At 41.6% G+C, this 20,038-nt stretch overlaps 1 protein-coding gene across 1 annotated transcript in view; it reads left to right on the forward strand.

Annotated features, from left to right (window-relative positions):
- Window positions 1-20,038, forward strand: part of OTOG (otogelin) — a 186,185-nt gene that overhangs the window by 33,332 nt on the left and 132,815 nt on the right. The window contains exons 14-21 of the mRNA XM_084850807.1: window positions 2,827-2,972; window positions 6,888-7,020; window positions 7,208-7,385; window positions 9,564-9,688; window positions 11,270-11,482; window positions 12,658-12,823; window positions 14,002-14,076; window positions 14,890-14,933. Coding sequence (XP_084706933.1) covers window positions 2,827-2,972; window positions 6,888-7,020; window positions 7,208-7,385; window positions 9,564-9,688; window positions 11,270-11,482; window positions 12,658-12,823; window positions 14,002-14,076; window positions 14,890-14,933 — 1,080 coding nt within the window. The remainder of the gene's footprint in view (window positions 1-2,826; window positions 2,973-6,887; window positions 7,021-7,207; window positions 7,386-9,563; window positions 9,689-11,269; window positions 11,483-12,657; window positions 12,824-14,001; window positions 14,077-14,889; window positions 14,934-20,038) is intronic.

Consider the following 20,038-nt stretch of genomic DNA (forward strand, 5'->3'; position numbering starts at 1 on the left):
GCCTTTGGCACTTATGTTCTCTTCCTCAATCCCGTCAGTTTGCATTAGCTGCATTTCTTATGTTGTTCATACAGCTTGGCTTTTAATCACTTTCTTACAATTCATTTAATATTGTTATTGATTTTTATTGTACATCACCTTGATGTTCCTTGTGGAAAAGTGGCCTATACATTTTAAAAATCCATGACATTATTTAACATCTTTAAGGAACCAATCCTATGGCTGCTAGACAGTGGCTAGACGACCGTAGGATATGGTGTTTTCCAGGAACCGACCTTGGAGCCCGCGCTCTGAGGTTGGTTCCTGGAGAATTGACCTCCCCCCATTTCTGTGCTGCCTCGGAGGCAGTGTGGAACAGCCCCGTCCTCCACACTTGCAAGAGGAGCGCGAAGCGGCCGGAAAGGGGTGTGGCCGAGGGCCTTCCAGGGTGGGGAGAGCGTAGCTGCGTGTATGACACATCCTATGTGTCATACAGCTGCCTCCTTCCCCGCTCCGTGCTCCTGCAGCTAGACAGCCGCAATCAGCTGTCTAGCTGAAAAAGCAGGGCAGGAGAAGCACAGAGGGAATGATCCCCTCCATGCTTCTCCTGCCCTGCTTTGGATAAGCGGTCGCCTCTGAGTTTGGAGGTGGCTGCCTATCTTTATAGGATTGCGCCCTAAGCCAGTTGTCATCTATCTAGTTGCTATGTTATGATTTCAGCAGGTAAGTGGCAGCCCCTGTTTTACATACAGTGTCTCACAATAGAGCCAAAGCAACTTTGACACACCAATCTTAGGTATCTTTACTTGAAAGCAAGTCCCATTTATATCAGTAGGTCTTACTTCTGAGTAAGTCTACTTAGGATTTCAGTGTTGTTATTGTGAAGGCCACCATGGCTACTCATAGTATTTAGCCATTTCCTAAAGTTTGCCCATGTTTATTTCAGCATTAGCCACTGTCTCATTTCTGGAATCTTCAGTCATTTCTTCACTCTGTGGGAAGACCCAGAGCTCAACTGCATGTGATGCGTAAATCCATGATTGGATCTTTAACATAAAAAAGAAGAAGAAAGAAACAGCCAGGGAGGCCCTAATTTTGAGTCAGCAGCGCAGAAGGGAGGCGTGTTTAATTCTTTTGCCATGTACCATTTCCTAGATCTAAGCCACATCGTCTCCTCCCTCTCCCGAAACAATTATTGTACCCATAGTGGAAAAAGCACAGGAGGTACTGGTATCATGTCAGAATTGTTATACTGTGGATTTATTAGCAACTTCAGCAGAGTGATTTAAATCTCAAAAAGAAGGCAGTGGGGAAAGTTTAAATACTTCATTTCCCAGTACTACTGCTCCAATCAAAACTAGAGCCTTTCATGTCTCCTTTAAAATAAAATTTTAAAATAGTTGGGAGATGTAACCCTAGCTATTACCCATCATGTGTGGTTTGGACCACAGCCCCTGATCCTTCCCATTTTGAAGTAGCAGAAGGGCCTTTCCAGAGGCCCAGATTCTTGTGAACATTTCTTCCTTAGTCATTTAGTCTAACCCTAATCCAGCATAAAAAGTAGGACTTCTCTACCCCATGTAATAAATGGGGGTGGACAATCCTGCTTGCTGTTTTCTTGTTTGGGATGGCCTAGATAAATGTTTACTGCAGCACTGATTTAACTACATAAACTGAAACATACATTTTTAAAGAGGGGAAAGGGTTGTGAAATGGTGGGAAGTTCTGTAAGTATAGGAGTTGCCTTCTTTATTTTTGTCATCCTGGGCATGGGGTATGTGGTCTTAAAGGGCAAGCTGAGCACTCTCCCACTGCAGTTTGGCAATGGGGTAATCAGACTTCAAGTATTTTTTTAAGTGATTAAGGGCGCAATCCTGTGCATGTTTAGACAAAAAAAATGTCCTAACAGCTGGCTGGGGGATGCTGGGAGTTGTAGGACTTCTTTCTGTCTAAACAGGTATAGGATTGCACCCTAAAAATGATTTTGAAATGCTTTTTAAAAGTGCACAGAAATAGCCTTGGGCTAAGGGAGAAGTTATGTTGCTGCTGTCACCCATGCTAGCAAGTGCAACACAGCATGTACAAACTCAGTGAATACACTTGCAAAATAGAATACTGGAATTTCCCAGAGACCCAGGTTAGAGTTTTGCATGCTAGAAAATTCTGTGCATTGCTTTTGTGAAAGCCACATCATCTGGAATGGCCCAAAGTGTTTATACTGGAAAAGGGGAAAACAAATTCATAGATGAGTGAGTTACCAGTGTTGCATAAATTCCATAAATATAATTTAAATTATATAACTATAAATTACACAGATTAAGTACATTATACAATTGCTAAATGTAGAAGATTAAGGGCCTATTCACATAGTCTTTGGCAACTGCAGTTTTCATTCCAGCTGTGTTTAACACAAGCTGAGCCAGTTATATGCCCACCAACAGCCCTATACTGAGTGGAGCCCAGATCATGGTGCTTGACTGCAGCCATACGTTTTGTATGAATATAGGCCCCTATTTTCATAGTGCTTTGCACTATCTATAAATCTTTAGGGTATGGTTTACTGTATTGTTTCAAATTTTGTAATCCATTTTGAAAGGTTGAACACCCGAAAAGCAGTATATAAATGATTAAAATTAATATTACCTGATCCCAGAATACAAATGATATTCGCTTCTCGGCCTTTTGGCTAAGATCAAGTGTGTACAAATGATATTGTCAGTCACTCATTCAAACTCTTAGATGCTGTGGCTTTAATATAATTTAGCTTTAATATAATTCACATTAATAAGATCATATATAACTGCAGAGAACATTTTATTGAAAGACTTTATCCCTTTTGGTCGTTAGCTGAATGTTCAGTCTCAGGAGATATTCACTTCATGACGTTTGATGGACGAAAGTATACTTTTCAAGCTACTTGCCAGTATATTCTGGCAAAAAGCCTCACCTCTGGCAAATTTGCTGTGACTCTGCAAAATGCTCCTTGCGGACAGGTAAGTCCATAAAAACAAATGTGTTGATTGCTTGAGATCAGCAAATTTTTGTGTGCAGTGGTGTGTATACTGCCCACTGCTGAATGGATCTCTGGAAGGCATCCAGAGGTTGCCTTTAGTGAATGGAAGGAGTCTTCCACTCACAGGAGCACCCCTTTCATTTATGGAAGTGAACCTTTGGATCCAACCCTGACTTTCTTGGGGGAAGGCCAACCTGAGTGGTAGAGTTCATGTCTATGTTTTCTTTATCTTTGTTGCCAGGTTTTGATAGTATTGTTTTTTTCATCTAGCTTCTCTCAGGATTATAATCTTCTTAAGTAATATGTCTCAATAATATGATATGCTATGTTCATCTAGTCTCCTACAAGGCCACAGGTTTATCCCAAGAAAAGATCCACTCTTTTGTTTAGATCTAGAGTGCCTGCATAGTATGGCAAGTAATCTCTGAAGAACCTACATTTAATCCATATTTGTTCATATTATTTATTTATTTACAGCATTTTTACACCAATCTTCACCTGAAAAAGGCTCTCAGAAAGGCTTACAACAAGTAATATTAAGATGTACCTCTTTAAGAACCTGATTGTATATTTTTAAATTGAGGACACGCAATAAAGTGGACTATTCTCCATAAAATATGTATTTCAGCACTTTTCTAACTAGTTGGCCAAATAGAGTAAAAATGGAAAGGATAAGATCTTAAGGCACACAAAGCAGTGGTTAGCAGAGGCTGCTTACATTAATTTTATTTATTTATTTTATTTGTACCCTGCCTTTCTACCAAAAAATGGGCACTCAAAGCGGCTGGGAGAGGAGTGTCTTTTAACAATAGTAACTTGAAGTATTGAATTTTGAAAGCTCCACTAAACTGTAATATCTAATATTTGGCTTCCAGTTACCATTTATGAAAATAGCTACTTAAAATGACTTAAAGCAGAATCACCAAATGTTGAGATGATAAAGTGTATGTCTTTTTTTAGAAAGACATAAACTACCCTAAATTAGTTTATTCAGAATCTTTATTTTTCTGAGTCCTGATTTTCTGTAAAGATGTTGGGAAATCGTTGTTAAAACATTACAGTTCTACTGAATTCAAGCAGGTAGCATACCTGAAGAGATTGTGGCTCCTTGAATCACAAATAGTACAGTCATCCAAAGCCTTAGGCTTGGTGACAGAAATAGTCATCATGGAACAGGTGAGTCTGGAATGGTGTAAAATTTAGTTGGTGTTTAGCAGAGTTTAACCTTATCTGAGTTTCAAGTGACAGTATCACTAGTTTTTCTAGTTTGTTATGATGAGAAGAATTTTTAATATAGGAATTTCTATTAAGTGTCTAGTGAGTGAGACACATTTCTTGAGAAAGCACCTGCTGATAGTTAGCTGAGTCAATCTTATGAAAGAAACAATTCAATGGAACAGAGAATTATTGTTAGGATTTTTTTGGGGGGGGGGAACTATTTGGAACAGCATTCGTATGCTCACACAGAGGTACATACCCAACATATACTCTCACATTCATGTACTTCTGTAGATGTTATGGCTTGTCCCGATATTTGATTTAGACAGTTTGAAAATGGGACAGGAAACTGCCATGTTCCACCAGATTATCTGGCCATCTAGCCAGATATTGTCTACTGTGACTGGCCAGGCAGATGTGTTTCCCACTACCTGTTACCTGCTCCTTTTAAAACTGTAGATGCCATGGACTGAACCTGGGATCTTCTGCTTGTGATTTACCACTGAGGTATAATCGCTTCCTACATTTCCTTGTGTATATATCTTGGTCCATGCCTACCTGAGTCTTGAAAATGGTGTAGTTCTTTGGTAATATATCACCATCCAAACCTGGAAGTTCTATGGCTGGCTTTCTGGGTTTTTGCATTCTCATGGCACTAAAAGTTAGATGTTCTTTTTGGTATTGGTAAATTTTGAGAGTATGAAATCTCTAAGCAGAAATCAGTTGATCTAGGTGCCCCAGTGACATGTTTGGGAGATACTTTCCCTCTACCTCCCAGATTCTACCAAGGGGAAATGGGAGCAGAGCACATTCACACACCCTGATCTTGCAAGATAAGTCACTTTGTAAGAGCCTTCCTAACTTGCAAGGTTAAGTGCAGGGCTTTCTTATTGCATTTGTTTATTTCTCCCAGAAGAGAAGGGTTGGAGTGGAGAGCGTGAGACGGAAGCTCCCTCCTGATGTCCCCATGGGTGGTCACTTACAGATTTCCAAAAAAGAAGACAAAAGACATACGTTTGCATAAAATTTACATATGCTGGTTTATGTGTATAGATGCAAATTTAGAAATAATTACTGCAATTTAAACAGAAGTACAATACATAGTGGTGAAGACTGTGACCAGGTGACCTGTGTGCCTGTTCAGTCTGCTGTCCTGGTGCTGACTCTTGATGGGAAACTTCAAGGCCCCTGCGCTCTCCCTTCTGATGGTTCTTTATCTTTAAGCCAAATCTAGACTGGCTAGACTTGGAGAACTCTTCAAATAGAAGTCTGTAAAATAGGACACATAGACACCTACTCTTGTAACTGTGCATTTGGTTTCACCTAGGAAAAAGAAACCAAATGCACAGTTACAAGATGGGGGATACGTGGCTCAACAACACTACAAATGAGAAGGATCTTGGAATTGTTGTCGATCACAAGCTGAATATGAGCTAACAATGTGATGCGGCTGCAAAAAAGGCAAATGCTCTTTTGGGCTGCCTTAATAGAAGCATAGCTTCCAAATCCTGGGAAGTACTAGTTCCCCTCTACTCACCACTGGTTAGGCCTCATCTGGACTGCTGTGTCCAGTTCTGGGCACCACACTTTAAGAAGGATGCAGACAAGCTGGAGAGGGTTCAGAGGAGGGCAACAAAGATGATCGGGGGACTGGAAACAAAGCCCTATGAGGAGAGGCTGAAAGAACTGGGCATGTTTAGCCTGGAGAAGAGAAGACTGAAGGGAGATAGGATAGTGCTCTTCAAGTACTTGAAAGGTTGTCACAGAGAGGAAGGCCAGGATCTCTTCTCGATCATCCCAGAATGCAGGACATGGAATAATGGGCTCAAGTTACAGGAAACCAGATTCAAGATGAGGCTGGACAGCCAACTATTCTATGATTCTATGATTCTGTACTCCCTAGGTAGAATCCTGGGTGTGAAATACTACTTGAACTGACAGCTATTTGTAAGGGTACATGAGCAGGATAATGGACATGGTAAACCCGTACAGAAAGTCTAAGCTGTATGTGCAGTTTGCATGACCCTTCCAAACAGGAGGAAAAAAGAGAAGGAAAATTCACTATTGTTCTATATTGTAGGTTTCCTGATCATACCTAGGATGGAGCTCTAGTACATTTAAGACCTTTATAGCTGTAAAGTGCTCCAAGTCCACTTCGTTCTCCTCAGTACTGCTGCACGTTGATCACCTTATTGCATCCAAAACTTGTTCTGAGGTTCTCAGAGCAGCATTCTAGCCTCACAACAATGCTTGAGCCAATACTGACTTTCCTACGGCCAACCTTCATGGCTGTGCATAGAATAAAACCTGCTTTCCCACACACAAGGCAGACAGTTTAGTGGCCCGCTGCCAGCATGTGGTCCCATCCACCTCCAGCTCTTGGTCTGCCTACAGTCCCTGACAGATTACCTCTGAGGGAAAGCAGCCCTTTGTATGAAAAAGGTTCCTCACTCCTGCCATTGCCACTGGCTCTGATGTGTCTTCCTTACATGCTCATTGTTCTGTGGAGCTGAACAAATAGACTAAAGTAACATCTTTAGTTCTTAATGTCACTGTTTATTCAGTAATGCCTCCTTTTCTGTTTTTCAGTGAGCAACTATAAATATTGCTGTATACCATGATTTATTGTCAGGCCCACTAAATCGTTTTAAGATGCTACTCTTCATCTTATTTCTAGAATCAAGATGGAGCATGTATCCAATCAGTCAGTCTTATTCTCAATCAGGATTCCAAGAGGCAGGTGACTCTGACCCATTCAGGAGATGTTTTGGTATATGATCAGTACAAAGTTAATCTGCCTTACATTGATGGTAAGGAATAATAAACATGCAGCTAAAATAACAATTGCAAGTGTTAAAATGCTGTGGGTAAAATGCAGTAAAGTAGTTCTGGTGATGGAAGTCTTTCCACCCGTTACATGAAGAATAAAATCAACTTCTGATCTCTTAATATTTTAGCTTACTGATAACACATTTTTCTCCAATATTTCTTTTCTAGATTCTTTTGAAATAAGGAAGCTTTCCTCTGTGTTTTTGCAAATAAAGTCATATATTGGATTACAAATACTTTATGACCAGAAGGGTTTGAGACTCTATCTTAAGGCTGATGCTAGATGGAAAGATGATACTATAGGTCTCTGTGGAACCTTCAATGGAAACACTCAAGATGACTTTTTGTATGTATCATTAAAACTTTTAAAAAACGTATCTCCCTGTACTGATAATTAGTTTCTATCTATCGTGGGCTTTCCCGGCTAACAGGTTAGAAAAAGAGAGTAGCTTCTTAGTAGAAGAATAAAATTTAAGTGTGCTTGACATACAGATCTGAAGACCTAACGTCAATAAAAACAATCACGTTGAAGAACCTCAAATCAGAATAGATATATTGTATAAGATACCTTGTATCTTGCAAAGCTCAAATTCTTGGGAGCAAGAATGTTCTAGTTAAATGTATTTTCAAATGTTCCAACAAAAGTCCCTGGCTTCAAATCTTAGTTTGTTCTAATCTCACTGTCACAATGGAAGAGGGCACTGAATAGGAGGCAGGCTGTCAGAGGAGACCATGGTATAGTTACCAGTATTATCTCTTTTAGTAGTTCTTTCAGTAGTAGTTCTGAATTAGTTTTGGGCCCTCACCTGATGATGACTGCTTACTAATCCACTGTGACACGGTTGCTAATCACTTTGCAGACAAAGGCTGCACCTAGATGTCATGTTGTCAAGTTCTCTAAACTGTGGTTTGTAATCCTGGTTTGCAAGGTTTGCTCAAATCACAGTTTCCTAGTTTGCTCATCACAGGAATATGTGGTTTGACAATCTAGGCGGTGTTTTATTAGCTGGATGTCTGAATGCTGCCATTATCTCTGGTATCTGAATAAACTAAGCTGCCCTTTGACAAAAGAGTCCATATATAAGGTGTCCTTGGCCCTGTCTTATTGCTCTTGCTTGGTTTAATTTCAGTTGTTGTAGCCAGAGGATGTATTTATTATTTATTCATTTAAATTCCACCTTTCTTCCATTGTGGAACTCAAGGTGGCTACATGTGGTTCCCAGGTGATCCCCCTCCAAGCATTGACCAGACCCAGACTTGCTTAGCTTCAGCAAGGCGGATGCCTCATGTGCCTTCAGACTATGCCCTGGAACTATGTAGGCAAAGTTCTTTGAGTGGTCCAATCAACAACCTATGTTTGGGGTCCTTGTCCTTCCTGGCTGATTCTAGCTAGCCAGCGGAGACTGGTGGAAGCTTTTAGGATGATTGTTAACTCCTTGAGTGAGGGAGTAGTGCTGGGACCTCTTAAGTTGGCCACAGTATGGCCACTCCTAAAGATGCCTCCTTGGGATTTGTTCGATCTAGAAAATTAGTGGAGAATCTCAGAGATACCTTTCTTGGGCAAGCATGGTAAAGCAGGTCATGGAGGGCAGTTTCAGGTTATATTCAATTAGACTGATTATCTGGTCCCATTTCATGCAGGTTTCAGGCCTGACTTTGGAACAGAACCTGCCTTAGTTGCGCTGGTGTGTGACCTTCACCAAAGTCATGAGTTCAGAGTTGGTTTGAAAACCAACTGAAATGAAAATGTCTGTTATGGATAGAATAGAGATAACAGTAATAATTACAATTAATTAATAGAATTTGAGCTTTTGTCCTTTATTCCTTGTTTATGCTGTAAATGGTGTTTTATTTATTCTATTTGCTTGATTTGGTTCACTTTTGCATTTTATTGTATGTCACTGTAAACTGCTAAGAGAGCCTTGATATAGAACAGTGCAGAAATTTAATAACAGGAATCATAATCATCTTAGTCACCAGTATGAAATTTTTAACTGTCAGCTCTATACAGAGTTGAACAACCCTTTTCAGATTCCTAGATGCCAGCTTTAAATTTCTGGGCAACTAGCTGTTTTAGGATTTTTCCAACCCTGCCTATTTAAATCTTGAAACAGGCTAACAAATTAATGCTTAATTAATGGCCAAAGTACCCATTATGCAGGAGACCTGACTTTTGGATCTCCTGACTTTTTAAACTGAAGTGCAGCTGTGTGTATATATGTGTTCAGATTTGCTTGCAGAAGCAGTGGAATGTCTTAATTCTTAAATTTAAAGCAGTGTCTTTAATTCTTTGCCCCCTCCCACCATTTTTCTAATCAAAATTGCCTATGTTTTATCCCACAAAGTACTTTCATTTAACAAGTACTGTCTTGTAGAGGAGTATCCACAAAACATAGATCACCTAACATGGAGGCTTATAGATCCACAGTATGAGACAAACCACAGTGGATTGCACCAACGAGTTGAAGTATGTCCTTTTGTGACATCGTTATTTTTTTTTTTTTTTTAATTTTGGCGGGGGAAGATCTCCAGGAGGAGTGCCAGAAAGTACACCTCAGCTTTTTGGAAATTCCTGGAAAACATCATCAGCCTGTGGTTCTGAGCATGATAATTCACCAGTGGATCCATGTGATGTTCATCTTCAAGCAGGTGAGTTTACAGGTAGATATTGTTGATGGGATTGATAATGGCAAAATGCTTAATCTTGCATCAAACAGCTTTCATTTTTGGCTTCTGAGACTGTGAATCCTAAACACACATATTTGGAACTCAGACCTTGAACTCAGTGGGTAGTATCCAATGATGCCCATGCATCAGTGAGACTCACCAGTGCAACAGGAAGCTAGCACTTGCTAAAGTAACTAGAAACAAGCTGAAATTCTGTTCCAGAATGGAACAGGTCATTGGAGCTAGCACATGTAAGCTCTGCTGGCCTTGCCATTCCAGAAATGAATGGTGGGCCCCACTGGTGCAATACAAACAGTGGTGGTGCAGCAGCACCATTGGATGTATAGAATTAAACAGACAACTAAGATAACTGGCATCCTCATCCCAGATATGTATGTCGGCACAGTAACTTTGCAACACCAAGATGACGTAATGCTTGTAGCTGTTGAAAGGCCATGTTCTATTGAGGGAAGCCTCAGATGTGAAGCTTCACATCTTCGAATGTTCGAATCTTCAAAGATCATGCCTGAATTAGAAAAAAAAATTGTGTAGAAGCCACGATTCTTCGAAGATAACGCCTTAATTTAAAAAAAAAAGCTGAAGCAGGGGATAGCAGGGGGTAAAACTTAGTCTCACTTGAAGGGGTAGAACAACCTCTTGCTCAATGCAGGAAGCCTGATTCCCAGGTGGTCGCCCATCCAACTACTGACTGGGTCGACGTGAAGCTCCGAATCTTCGAAGATGCCAGCAGCCCTGCCCAAATGCAAGCGCTGGGTGCCGCCGCCACTGCCCCTCTTCCTCACGTCGCCTGTCAAGGGCTGGCACGGGGAAAAGAGCATTGGCAGACACCCCCCAGCCACTCGTCCTGGCCTCCAGCAGGTGGGGGTGGAGAAGAGGATAGGTGCCTCCTTCCTCCCTCCACCCCACCTACAACAGTGGTGGTGGCAAGGGACAAGCTGGTCGTTTTCCCCAAGGCCAGGAAAACATGAAGAAAATGACAAGCCTCTCCCACGCCACTGCTTTGTGGTGGGCGTGGAATCAGCAGAAACAGGAAGAGTTTCTGATCCTCCAATGAGAGCCGCTGTCTTTAAGAGCAGGAAAACAGCACAGTGCTCGAATGTGAACCGAGCTCAGGCATTCGATGAAGCACTGCAGTGTAAAATAATCACATTTTAATGCGAGGGCGCTTAACCCGACAGGACACCGAATTCGTTGCGATGGCATGTGCAATGTAGATCGGCCCCTACTAGTCATGTGAAACCATGGTAATCAAAGTAATCATGATCACAGCACTCATCAGGCCATATTTACTGTAAATATAATCAGAATTACATATTCGAAGAAGGTAGATAAATATTCATGGAGATAGTTAATTGAGACTTCCTTATAATTTTTTTTCCACCCAGTTGCACAAATTACTTCTGCTTTTGGCTGTGGCTTGTCCATAGTAAGATCAGAAAAGCTGAAAAAGGTAATATTTGTTCCTTAGGAGAAAGACTTCATAGTGCTACCAGATTTAAAGAATCTCTAAAACGTGGTTATTTCTATCTATTGCTTTAACAGCCACTTATGCAACAGAAGTCTGCAGCATCATTACACAAGAACTCTTTGCCCCATGCTATTCCTATCTGAGTCCTCTTCCCTATTTTGAACAGTGTAGAAGAGATACCTGTAAATGTGGGCAGATCTGTATGTGCTCTTCTCTGTCCCATTATGCCCACCTGTGCCACAGATTTGGAGTGGTGATAGACTTTCGGAGTAATGTCCCAGAATGTGGTAAGTAATTTTTCAGCATGAAATTAAGGTGTTAACAGTTGTCTTTGGTATCTTGTTTAAATTTCAAGTCAAATCTAAATTCAAAGGAGCCAGTTGAATATCTAAATTGAATTAATTTGCTTGGATCCAAATAACCCTGAGGAGAGGGAGAAAGTGGCTTACATCCAATGTCATGCAAACAAACTTTTGCTTGTGCAGTGGAACTTCCCTTTGCACTCCTCCCCTTGCATGCCCCCAGGTATGCGCTAGAGGGTTCCCCCAAAGGTGTGGAGCAGATCTGGGGTCATGTGGGGGCTGGGGAAGGGGAAATCCACTTATGGTTTCTGTTCCATTCTATTCAGCTTTGGATCCTACCCAAAGCATTAGTGCTGCTTCATGAACTCTTGCACAAGCTTCTCATAGTGCTATAATAAAGGGCTGCATTACAGTATGAGAAACATGGTGAATAGGAAGGTACAGGCTGTTGTAGCATAAAAACTCTAGTGGGCTATAAAAGGTTCTTGAGAAAGAACTTCTTGAAAGTCTTACACAGGAGTTTGCACAAATGGATGAACTCTGGATTTGAGGTCATTTTTTGCAAAGCAGTGCTCTTCTGCTAGGTTGGAAAAAGTCTTTCCATTAGTGGAAGAAGTGTTCCATTATTGGAAGGACAGCTTTGGGACATTCTTAAAGGATTTCACCATATCTGACACTACTTAGTCCAGTTTTTTTTTCCCTTGTCCTGTCTTGCTGACAAAATTATAATTAGCAATGTACAGGGAATACAAACCGATTTGAAGGTATAATTTATATTATGAAACTTTGATATTATGAAAATGAGCTTGAGAAGGGTATTGGTAGAGAAATTCAGGTCTATATTGTTTGTTGAATGTAATAAATAAATTAGACTTTGTGTAGCAGGAAGCATAAATACTTCTATTTTGATGGCTCTGCAGTGTGTAATTTAGTGCTAACTAAATGGTGTCTTATGCTGCAATCCCATGCACACTTTACAGGGATTGAGTCCCCCAAACAGTGAGACTGCCTTTTGAGTAAGCGTGCTTGGATCTGGTATTAGCTGCTTTTGTCCAGTGAGTCCTACCACAGTGCATGGGAAGAAATGTATTACAGACTTTTGAGAGTGTTTTTTTAATGCATTTGGCTTGTAATATGAGATGTCTGTTTCATTTGGGTAGCTCTTTCATGTGAAGATACAAAGGAGTACAGTAGCTGTGTATCAACCTGTGGCAGAACCTGCCAAGCATTCTCCATGCCAGAGACGTGCAGCAGTGATTGTGTTGAAGGCTGCACCTGTCCCCCTGGAATGTATCTGGACATCAAAACTGACAGATGCGTGCAACAGTAGGTATAACTTATGGTGTTGCCATTATCATTTCATAAATGTATATTTTCAGATCTAAGCAAATAGCACCTAAATTGGTCAAACCTTCACACATAAAATGAACTGTGAAGCTCAAGAGGCAGAAAAAACATGGGACATATTGGAATAAACTGTAGCAATCTACCTCTTCCAAAATATTAACCATCTGGCTTGAAAATATCAGTATCTGTGTTAGCAGTGGGAATATAAAGCTTGTTGATGCTTTTGGAGCGGGCCAGTCTTTTTGTCAGTTTTGTTATAAGTCCACTCCGAAGTTTGAAAATAACACACAGCCTTGCCAAGGCCTCCTGTGGCTTTCCTTCCCATTTACTGAGTGATGGAACAGGTGGCAGTTCTGGTCAGGAGAGGCAAAACAGGAATCCACATACAATTCTGTGTCAGAGCTAGGTGCTTGGACCCTCACTCCTCCTGCCTGTTCCACTTCTGTGGCCCCTGTGTTACAGGCTGGCCATTGACTCTGTAAACAATTGCACTTATCTCAGGATTCAAACCTTAAACTAGTTTTCCAAAGAGTAAATTCTAGTTAAATATTCCCAAAATGTAATTTATCTTGTGATATTATAAGGCTGAGTTCATTAGGTAATAAATCTACTGATCAAAAGCAAATAATAGTTAATTTGGCTGAGTTAATTAATTTGGTTAATTTGGTTAAATCAGTTAACTTTGTTAATTTGGCTAAAAGCCATTGCATAGGGTGGGAGAAAGAGCAAAAATAAATGGATTTAGTTTTGCTCTAAGTCAGGGTTTACTTTGTATGACCAAGTTTGTACTCATTATCTTGCAAACATGTGAGACTGAAAGCATCGTTCGTTACACTTTTTTGGTTGTCATAGTAGCATTCATTCTCTGTTTTATCTCCCTAGATTTAAAAATAAGTGTTTTGTGACCAGCATGGGCTACTTCTGAAGGAAAATAACCCTTGTTAGTATGTGCTGTCATTTAAATCACCTTGCTTGGCTGTGACTAGGATCCTGATAGGAATGCATTTTGATATACACTCTTGAGCAAGAATATTTTTGAATTGTGTATATGTTAATAGTTACTTTGAGGACCCTACTTCTGCCTGGTGCTTTCTTTATAACAGGTGAAGCCTATACTGTTTCCATGGAAACAATATCTATTTTTCTCCCCTTTACAGAAATGAATGCCCCTGCTATTTTCAAGGTATTGACTACCCACCTGGAGAAAATATAATCACATCTTTGGGAAAGTGGTAAGTTATTCCCACACTCCTGATATAATGTATATTTCTGTGGGTTCTGCTAAGCACACTGTCTTGCAGAATATGAGATATACTGTATTTGTATTTAAATTATAGTACTTAGAATTTGCATTTGAACATACATTAGCATATGCACATTTTATGTAATCTGTGACCGCTTTTGTCCTCTTTTGCGGGTTGATGCATTTCTGCTTTTCTGGCACTGCATAAGTGGCCATCCAAAATCTAACTGATCTTAAAGGTGGGCCAAGAAGCAATTCTATTAAAGGTATCTACTACCTACCTATCTCACTGAATATTAAGTGTAAGATTCTTGTAATATTGCCTTAATTGTCATTACTGAAACAGTATGTGAATTTAGTAATTAGACCAGATCATTTCAGAAGCCCCACCACTTCAGAGGCCAGCATCCAACACTACCACTCCACTTATACAATTGACAGAGAATTAGCATAAATGACCTCTAGCACTGTGCCAGTAGCATAAGCTGGTATGAGAGATTTTCTGGGGAAAACTGTTGTGCCAGCTTATGCTGTTGGAGTAGCGCTAGAGGTCAATTGTAAATGGAGTGGCAGTGTTGGATACTGCCCAGAATCTCCACATTGCACTTTAAACTTACCTATATGTTGTTCTTTTCAAAAAAGTAGTTTGAGGATTGGGCAGAAGCGTTGCTCAAAAGGAAAATCTTTTGGGAAAAATAGCATGTTAGCACTTTTTTTTTCTTTGAAAAACTCTGGCCAGATTCTTAACCTCTTTTTTTTTTTTAAGTTCTAACTATCCTAAATTGTTGTGTGTTTTTTCCAGCCATTGCAGAGACGGAATGATGAATTGTGAGGAAGACACCATTGGTATGTAAAGTAAAGATTATATTTAACCCAGAACTCTGCCGCCCCCCCCCCCCGCTGTGGTTCTATACAGCTATCATAACTAGTAGCTATTGATACACAATCAACAAAAGGGAAAGGCACCAGATTCCACAGAAAAAGAAGAGAGAAATGCTTCTCAAAGTGCCTCAAATATTTATTCTGCCCAAGCTTCAGAAATCTATTCTGCCCAAGTATCCTTCTTCAGTGGCTTGTAAAAACACAAACAAAATATATATAAAATCACTTTGTTGTTGTTCAGTCGTTCAGTCGTGTCCGACTCTTCGTGACCCCATGGACCATAGCACGCCAGGCCTTCCTGTCCTGCACTCTCTCCCGGAGCGTGCTCAAGTTCATATTCATTGCATCAGTGATGCTATCTAGCCATCTCATCCTCTGCCGTCCCCTTCTCCTTTTGCCTTCAGTCTTTCCCAGCATCAGGGTCTTTTCCAGGGAGTTTTCTCTTCGCATTAGGTGGCCAAAATATTGGAGCTTCAGCTTCATTATCTGTCCTTCCAATGAGCACTCAGGGTTGATTTCCTTTAGGATGGACTGATTTGACCTCCTTGCAGTCCAGGGGACTCGTAAGAGTCTTCTCCAGCACCACAGTTCGAAAGCATCAATTCCTCGGCGCTCAGCCTTCCTTATAGTCCAGCTCTCACAGCCATACATTACTACTGGGAAAACCATAGCTTTGATTAGACGGACCTTGGTCGGCAAGGTGATGTCTCTGCTTCTTACTATGCTGTCTAGGTTGGCCATAGCTTTCCTCCCAAGGAGCAAGCGTCTTTTAATTTCATGGCTACAGTCACCGTCTGCGGTGATCTTGGAGCCCAAGAAAGTAAAATCTGTCACTGCTTCCATTTCTTCCCCTTCTATATGCCAGGAAGTGATAGGGCCAGATGACATGATCTTAGTTTTTTTAATGTTGAGTTTCAAACCAGCTTTTGCACTCTCCTCTTTCCCCCTCAACAAGAGGCTCTTGAGATCCTCTTCGCTTTCTGCCATTAGGGTGGTATCGTCTGCATATCGGAGGTTGTTGATAATTCTCCCGGCAATCTTAATTCCGACCTGTGATTCATCCAACCCGGCATTTCTCATGATGTACTCTGCATATAAGTTAAATAAGCAGGGTGACAATATGCAGCCTTGTCGTACTCCTTTCCCAATTTTGAACCAATCGGTTGTTCCATGTCTGGTTCTTACTGTTGCTTCTTGACCCTCGTACAGGTTTCTCAGGAGACGGGTAAGGTGGTCTGGTACTCCCATCACTTTCAGAATTTGCCACAGTTTGTTGTGATCCACACAATCAAAGGCTTTAGCGTAGTCAATGAAGCAGAAATAGACGTTTTTCTGGAATTCTCTTGCTTTCTCCATGATGCAGCGAATGTTGGCGATTTGATCTCTAGTTCCTCTGCCTCTTCGAAACCCAGCTTGTACTTCCGGTAGTTCTCGGTTCGCATACTGCTGAAGCCTAGCTTGTAGGATTTTGAGCATCACCTTGCTGGCATGTGAAATGAGTGCAATGGTGCGGTAGTTTGAACACTCTTTGGCGTTGCCCTTCTTTGGAATTGGAATGTCAACTGACCTTTTCCAGTCTTGTGGCCACTGTTGAGTGTTCCAGATTTGTTGGCATATTGAATGCAGCACTTTAACAGCATCATCTTTTAGGATTTTAAATAGCTCGGCTGGAATACTGTCATCTCCGCTAGCTTTGTTGTTACTAATGCTTCCTAAGGCCCACTTGACTTCACTCTCTAGGATGTCCGGCTCAAGTTCAGTGACCGCACTATCATGGCTATCAGGGACATTCAGATCTTTCCTGTATAGTTCTTCTGTGTATTCTTGCCACCTCTTCTTAATTTCATCTGCTTCTGTTAGGTCCCTGCCTTCTTTGTCCTTTATCATGCCCGTCTTTGCACAAAACGTTCCCTTGAGATCTCCAATTTTCTTGAAGAGATCTCTAGTCTTTCCCATTCTGTTGTTTTCCTCGATTTCTTTGCATTGTTCATTTAAGAAGGCCTTCTTGTCTCTCCTTGCTATTCTCTGGAACTCTGCATTCAGTTGGGTATATCTTCCCCTTTCTCCCTTGCTTTTCGCTTTCCTTCTTTCGTGAGCTACTTGTAAAGCCTCATCAGACAGCCACTTGGCTTTCTTGCATTTCTTTTTCTTTGGGACGGATTTTGTTGCTGCCTCCTGAACAATGTTACGGACCTCCGTCCATAGTTCCTCAGGCACTCTGTCTGTCAGGTCTAATCCCTGAAATCTATTCCTCACCTCCACTGTATATTCAGAAGGGATATGACTGAGGTCATACCTGAACGGTTTAGTGGTTTTCCCGAGGTTCTTCAATTTAAGCCGAAATTTTGCAAGAAGCAGCTCATGATCTGAGCCACAGTCAGCTCCAGGTCTTGTTTTTACTGACTGTATGGAGCTTCTCCATCTTTGGCTGCAAAGGACATAATCAATCTGATTTCGATATTGACCATCTGGTGACGTCCATGTGTAGAGTCGCCTCTTGTGCTGTTGGAAAAGAGTGTTTGCTATGATCAGCATGTTCTCTTGGCAAAACTCTATTAGCTTTTGTCCTGCTTCATTTTGTACACCAAGGCCATGCCTGCCTGTTATCCCGGTGATTTCTTGACTTCCTACTTTAGCATTCCAATCCCCTATGATGAAGAGGACATCTTTTTTTGGTGTTAGTTCTAGAAGGTGTTGTAGGTCTTCATAGAACCGATCAACCTCAGCTTCTTCGGCCTCAGTGGTTGGGGCATAGACTTGAATTACTGTGATGTTGAATGGTTTGCCTTGGATTCGTACTGAGATCATTCTATCATTTTTAAGATTGTACCCCAGTACTGCTTTTCCCACCCTTTTGTTGACTATGAGTGCTACTCCATTTCTTCTAAGGGATTCTTGCCCACAATAGTAGATATGATGGTCACCTGAATTAAATTCGCCCATGCCTGTCCATTTTAGTTCGCTGATTCCCAAGATGTCGATGTTCAATCTTGCCATCTCATGTTTGACCACCTCCAGCTTACCTTGATTCATTGATCTGACATTCCAGGTTCCTAAACAATATTGTTCTTTACAGCATCGGATTTTCTTTTCACCGCCAGACACATCCACAGCTGAGTGTCCTTTCGGGTTTGGCCCAGCCGCTTCACTCTTTCTGGCGCTACTTGGAAATACCCTCTGCTCTTCCCCAGTAGCATATTGGACACCTTCCGACCTGAGGGGCTCATCTTCCGGCGTCATATCTTTTAGCCTTGTGATACGTTCCATGGGGTTTTCTTGGCAAGAATACTGGAGTGGGTTGCCATTTCCTTCTCCAGTGGACCACATTTTGTCAGAACCCTCTGCCATGACCTGTCCGTCTTGGGTGGCCCTGCACGGCATAGCTTATGGCTTCACTGAGTTACGCAAGCCCCTTCGCCACAACAAGGCAGTGATCCATGAAGGGGATAAAAAATAAAATCACTATTCACATTTAAAACATTAACAATTATAAAAGATTACAACAAACCACTTTCTTTAACACAGGTGCAGAACCAGACTTGTGCAGGGGGCTGGATGACCCCGCATCCAGCCTTCTGTGCTTTTTATGCTGTCAGTGGGCATGGCCACGCCCACCTAATGCACTTCCTCCCTGGCCCAGGGTGGATCTTCCATTTGGTGTTTAGGCCAGGGACCAGGCTTTGCTGCATGTGGGCTTTCCCATCCCTGAGAGGAGGTGGGGCAGTTGGAGGGGAAGTGTTTGAGTTCCCTTTGCTTTTCAGAAAGGAGCTGCCCCACCTCCTTCCTGCAATGGAAGAAGGAGATGGGGCAGGTGAAAGAGAAGCAACTGAGTCCCCTTCACTTCTCCAATGGAGGAGTGAAGGGGATTCATATGGCATTAGCCACCCTGCCTCCCCTCAATGGGGGAAAGAGGCAGTGCAGGTGAAGGAGAGTGAGGCTGCCCTGCACCTCCCCCCTCCATGATCTTATTTCCAATCTCAGGTCAGAGATAATAGCAAGGATGTGTGGATACGGGGTGGTGGGACTTGGCCCATGGCAAGGAGAGTGGCTGCTCTCCTGGACGCAGGCACAGCAGCAGGGGAATCCCCACTGGTATCTCTGAGATGCCCTTTGAGGGGATTTCTCCAAGGGGTGGGTCTTACCCACTGGAGGAATCCCCAGAGCCTCCGCAGGCTGGATTGGGGTTCCTGGTGGGCTGGATCTGACTGATGGGCTGGAGGTTCTGCACCCCTGTTGTTCATTAATAATAATAATTACAACAACAACAACAACATTTCTATACTACTCCATAGCTGAAGCTTTTTGGGTGGTTTACAAAGGTTAAAACATTAAAAGTACAATATGCAAAATTTAAAATATAAAAAACACACAGACAGTATAAACAAAGATAACATATCTATCTAAAACTTTGAGCAATCAGCTAAACCATAAAACAAATTCAGGAGCAATTAAAACTCATCATATGCTGCCAAATGCTTGGGAAAAGAGAAAAGTCTTTTTCAAAAAAGGCACTGAAAAGATAACCATGTTGGTGCCTAGCAGGCCTCATCAGGAAGATCATTCCACAATTGGGGGGCCACCACCAAGAAGACCTCCCTTGTTGCTGTCTTCTGCGCCTCCCTTGGAGTAGGTACTCGGAGGAGGAACTTAGATGTTGAGTATAGTATATGGGTTTAATAAACTCAGAACAATTATAAGTAAGATTCCATGGCAAGCGACTCTAACAAGAAAAGGAGTCCAAGATGAGTGGGAGTTTTTAAAAAAGGAAATTCTCAAGGCACAAGTACAAACAATTCCAACAAGAAAAAAAGGTGGACGATAACAGAAGAAGCCAATGTGGCTTCACAAAAAGCTTAGAGATGACCTGAAAACAAAAAAGCACACATATAGGAAGTGGAAGGAAGGACAAGCAACAAAGGAAGAGTACAGGCAGGTAGCACAGAATTGCAGGGATGGCATTAGGAAGGCTGAAGCTGAGAACGAGCCGAGGTTAGCAAGGGATGCTAAAAGCAACAAAAAGGCTTTCTTCAGCTACAGGCGTAGTAAAAGACAGAGGAAAGAAATGGTGG

This window comes from Heloderma suspectum, chromosome 1 (assembly GCF_057233095.1).
Source record: "Heloderma suspectum isolate Gila_16-S chromosome 1, 16-S_ref, whole genome shotgun sequence".
Taxonomy (NCBI): domain Eukaryota; kingdom Metazoa; phylum Chordata; class Lepidosauria; order Squamata; family Helodermatidae; genus Heloderma; species Heloderma suspectum.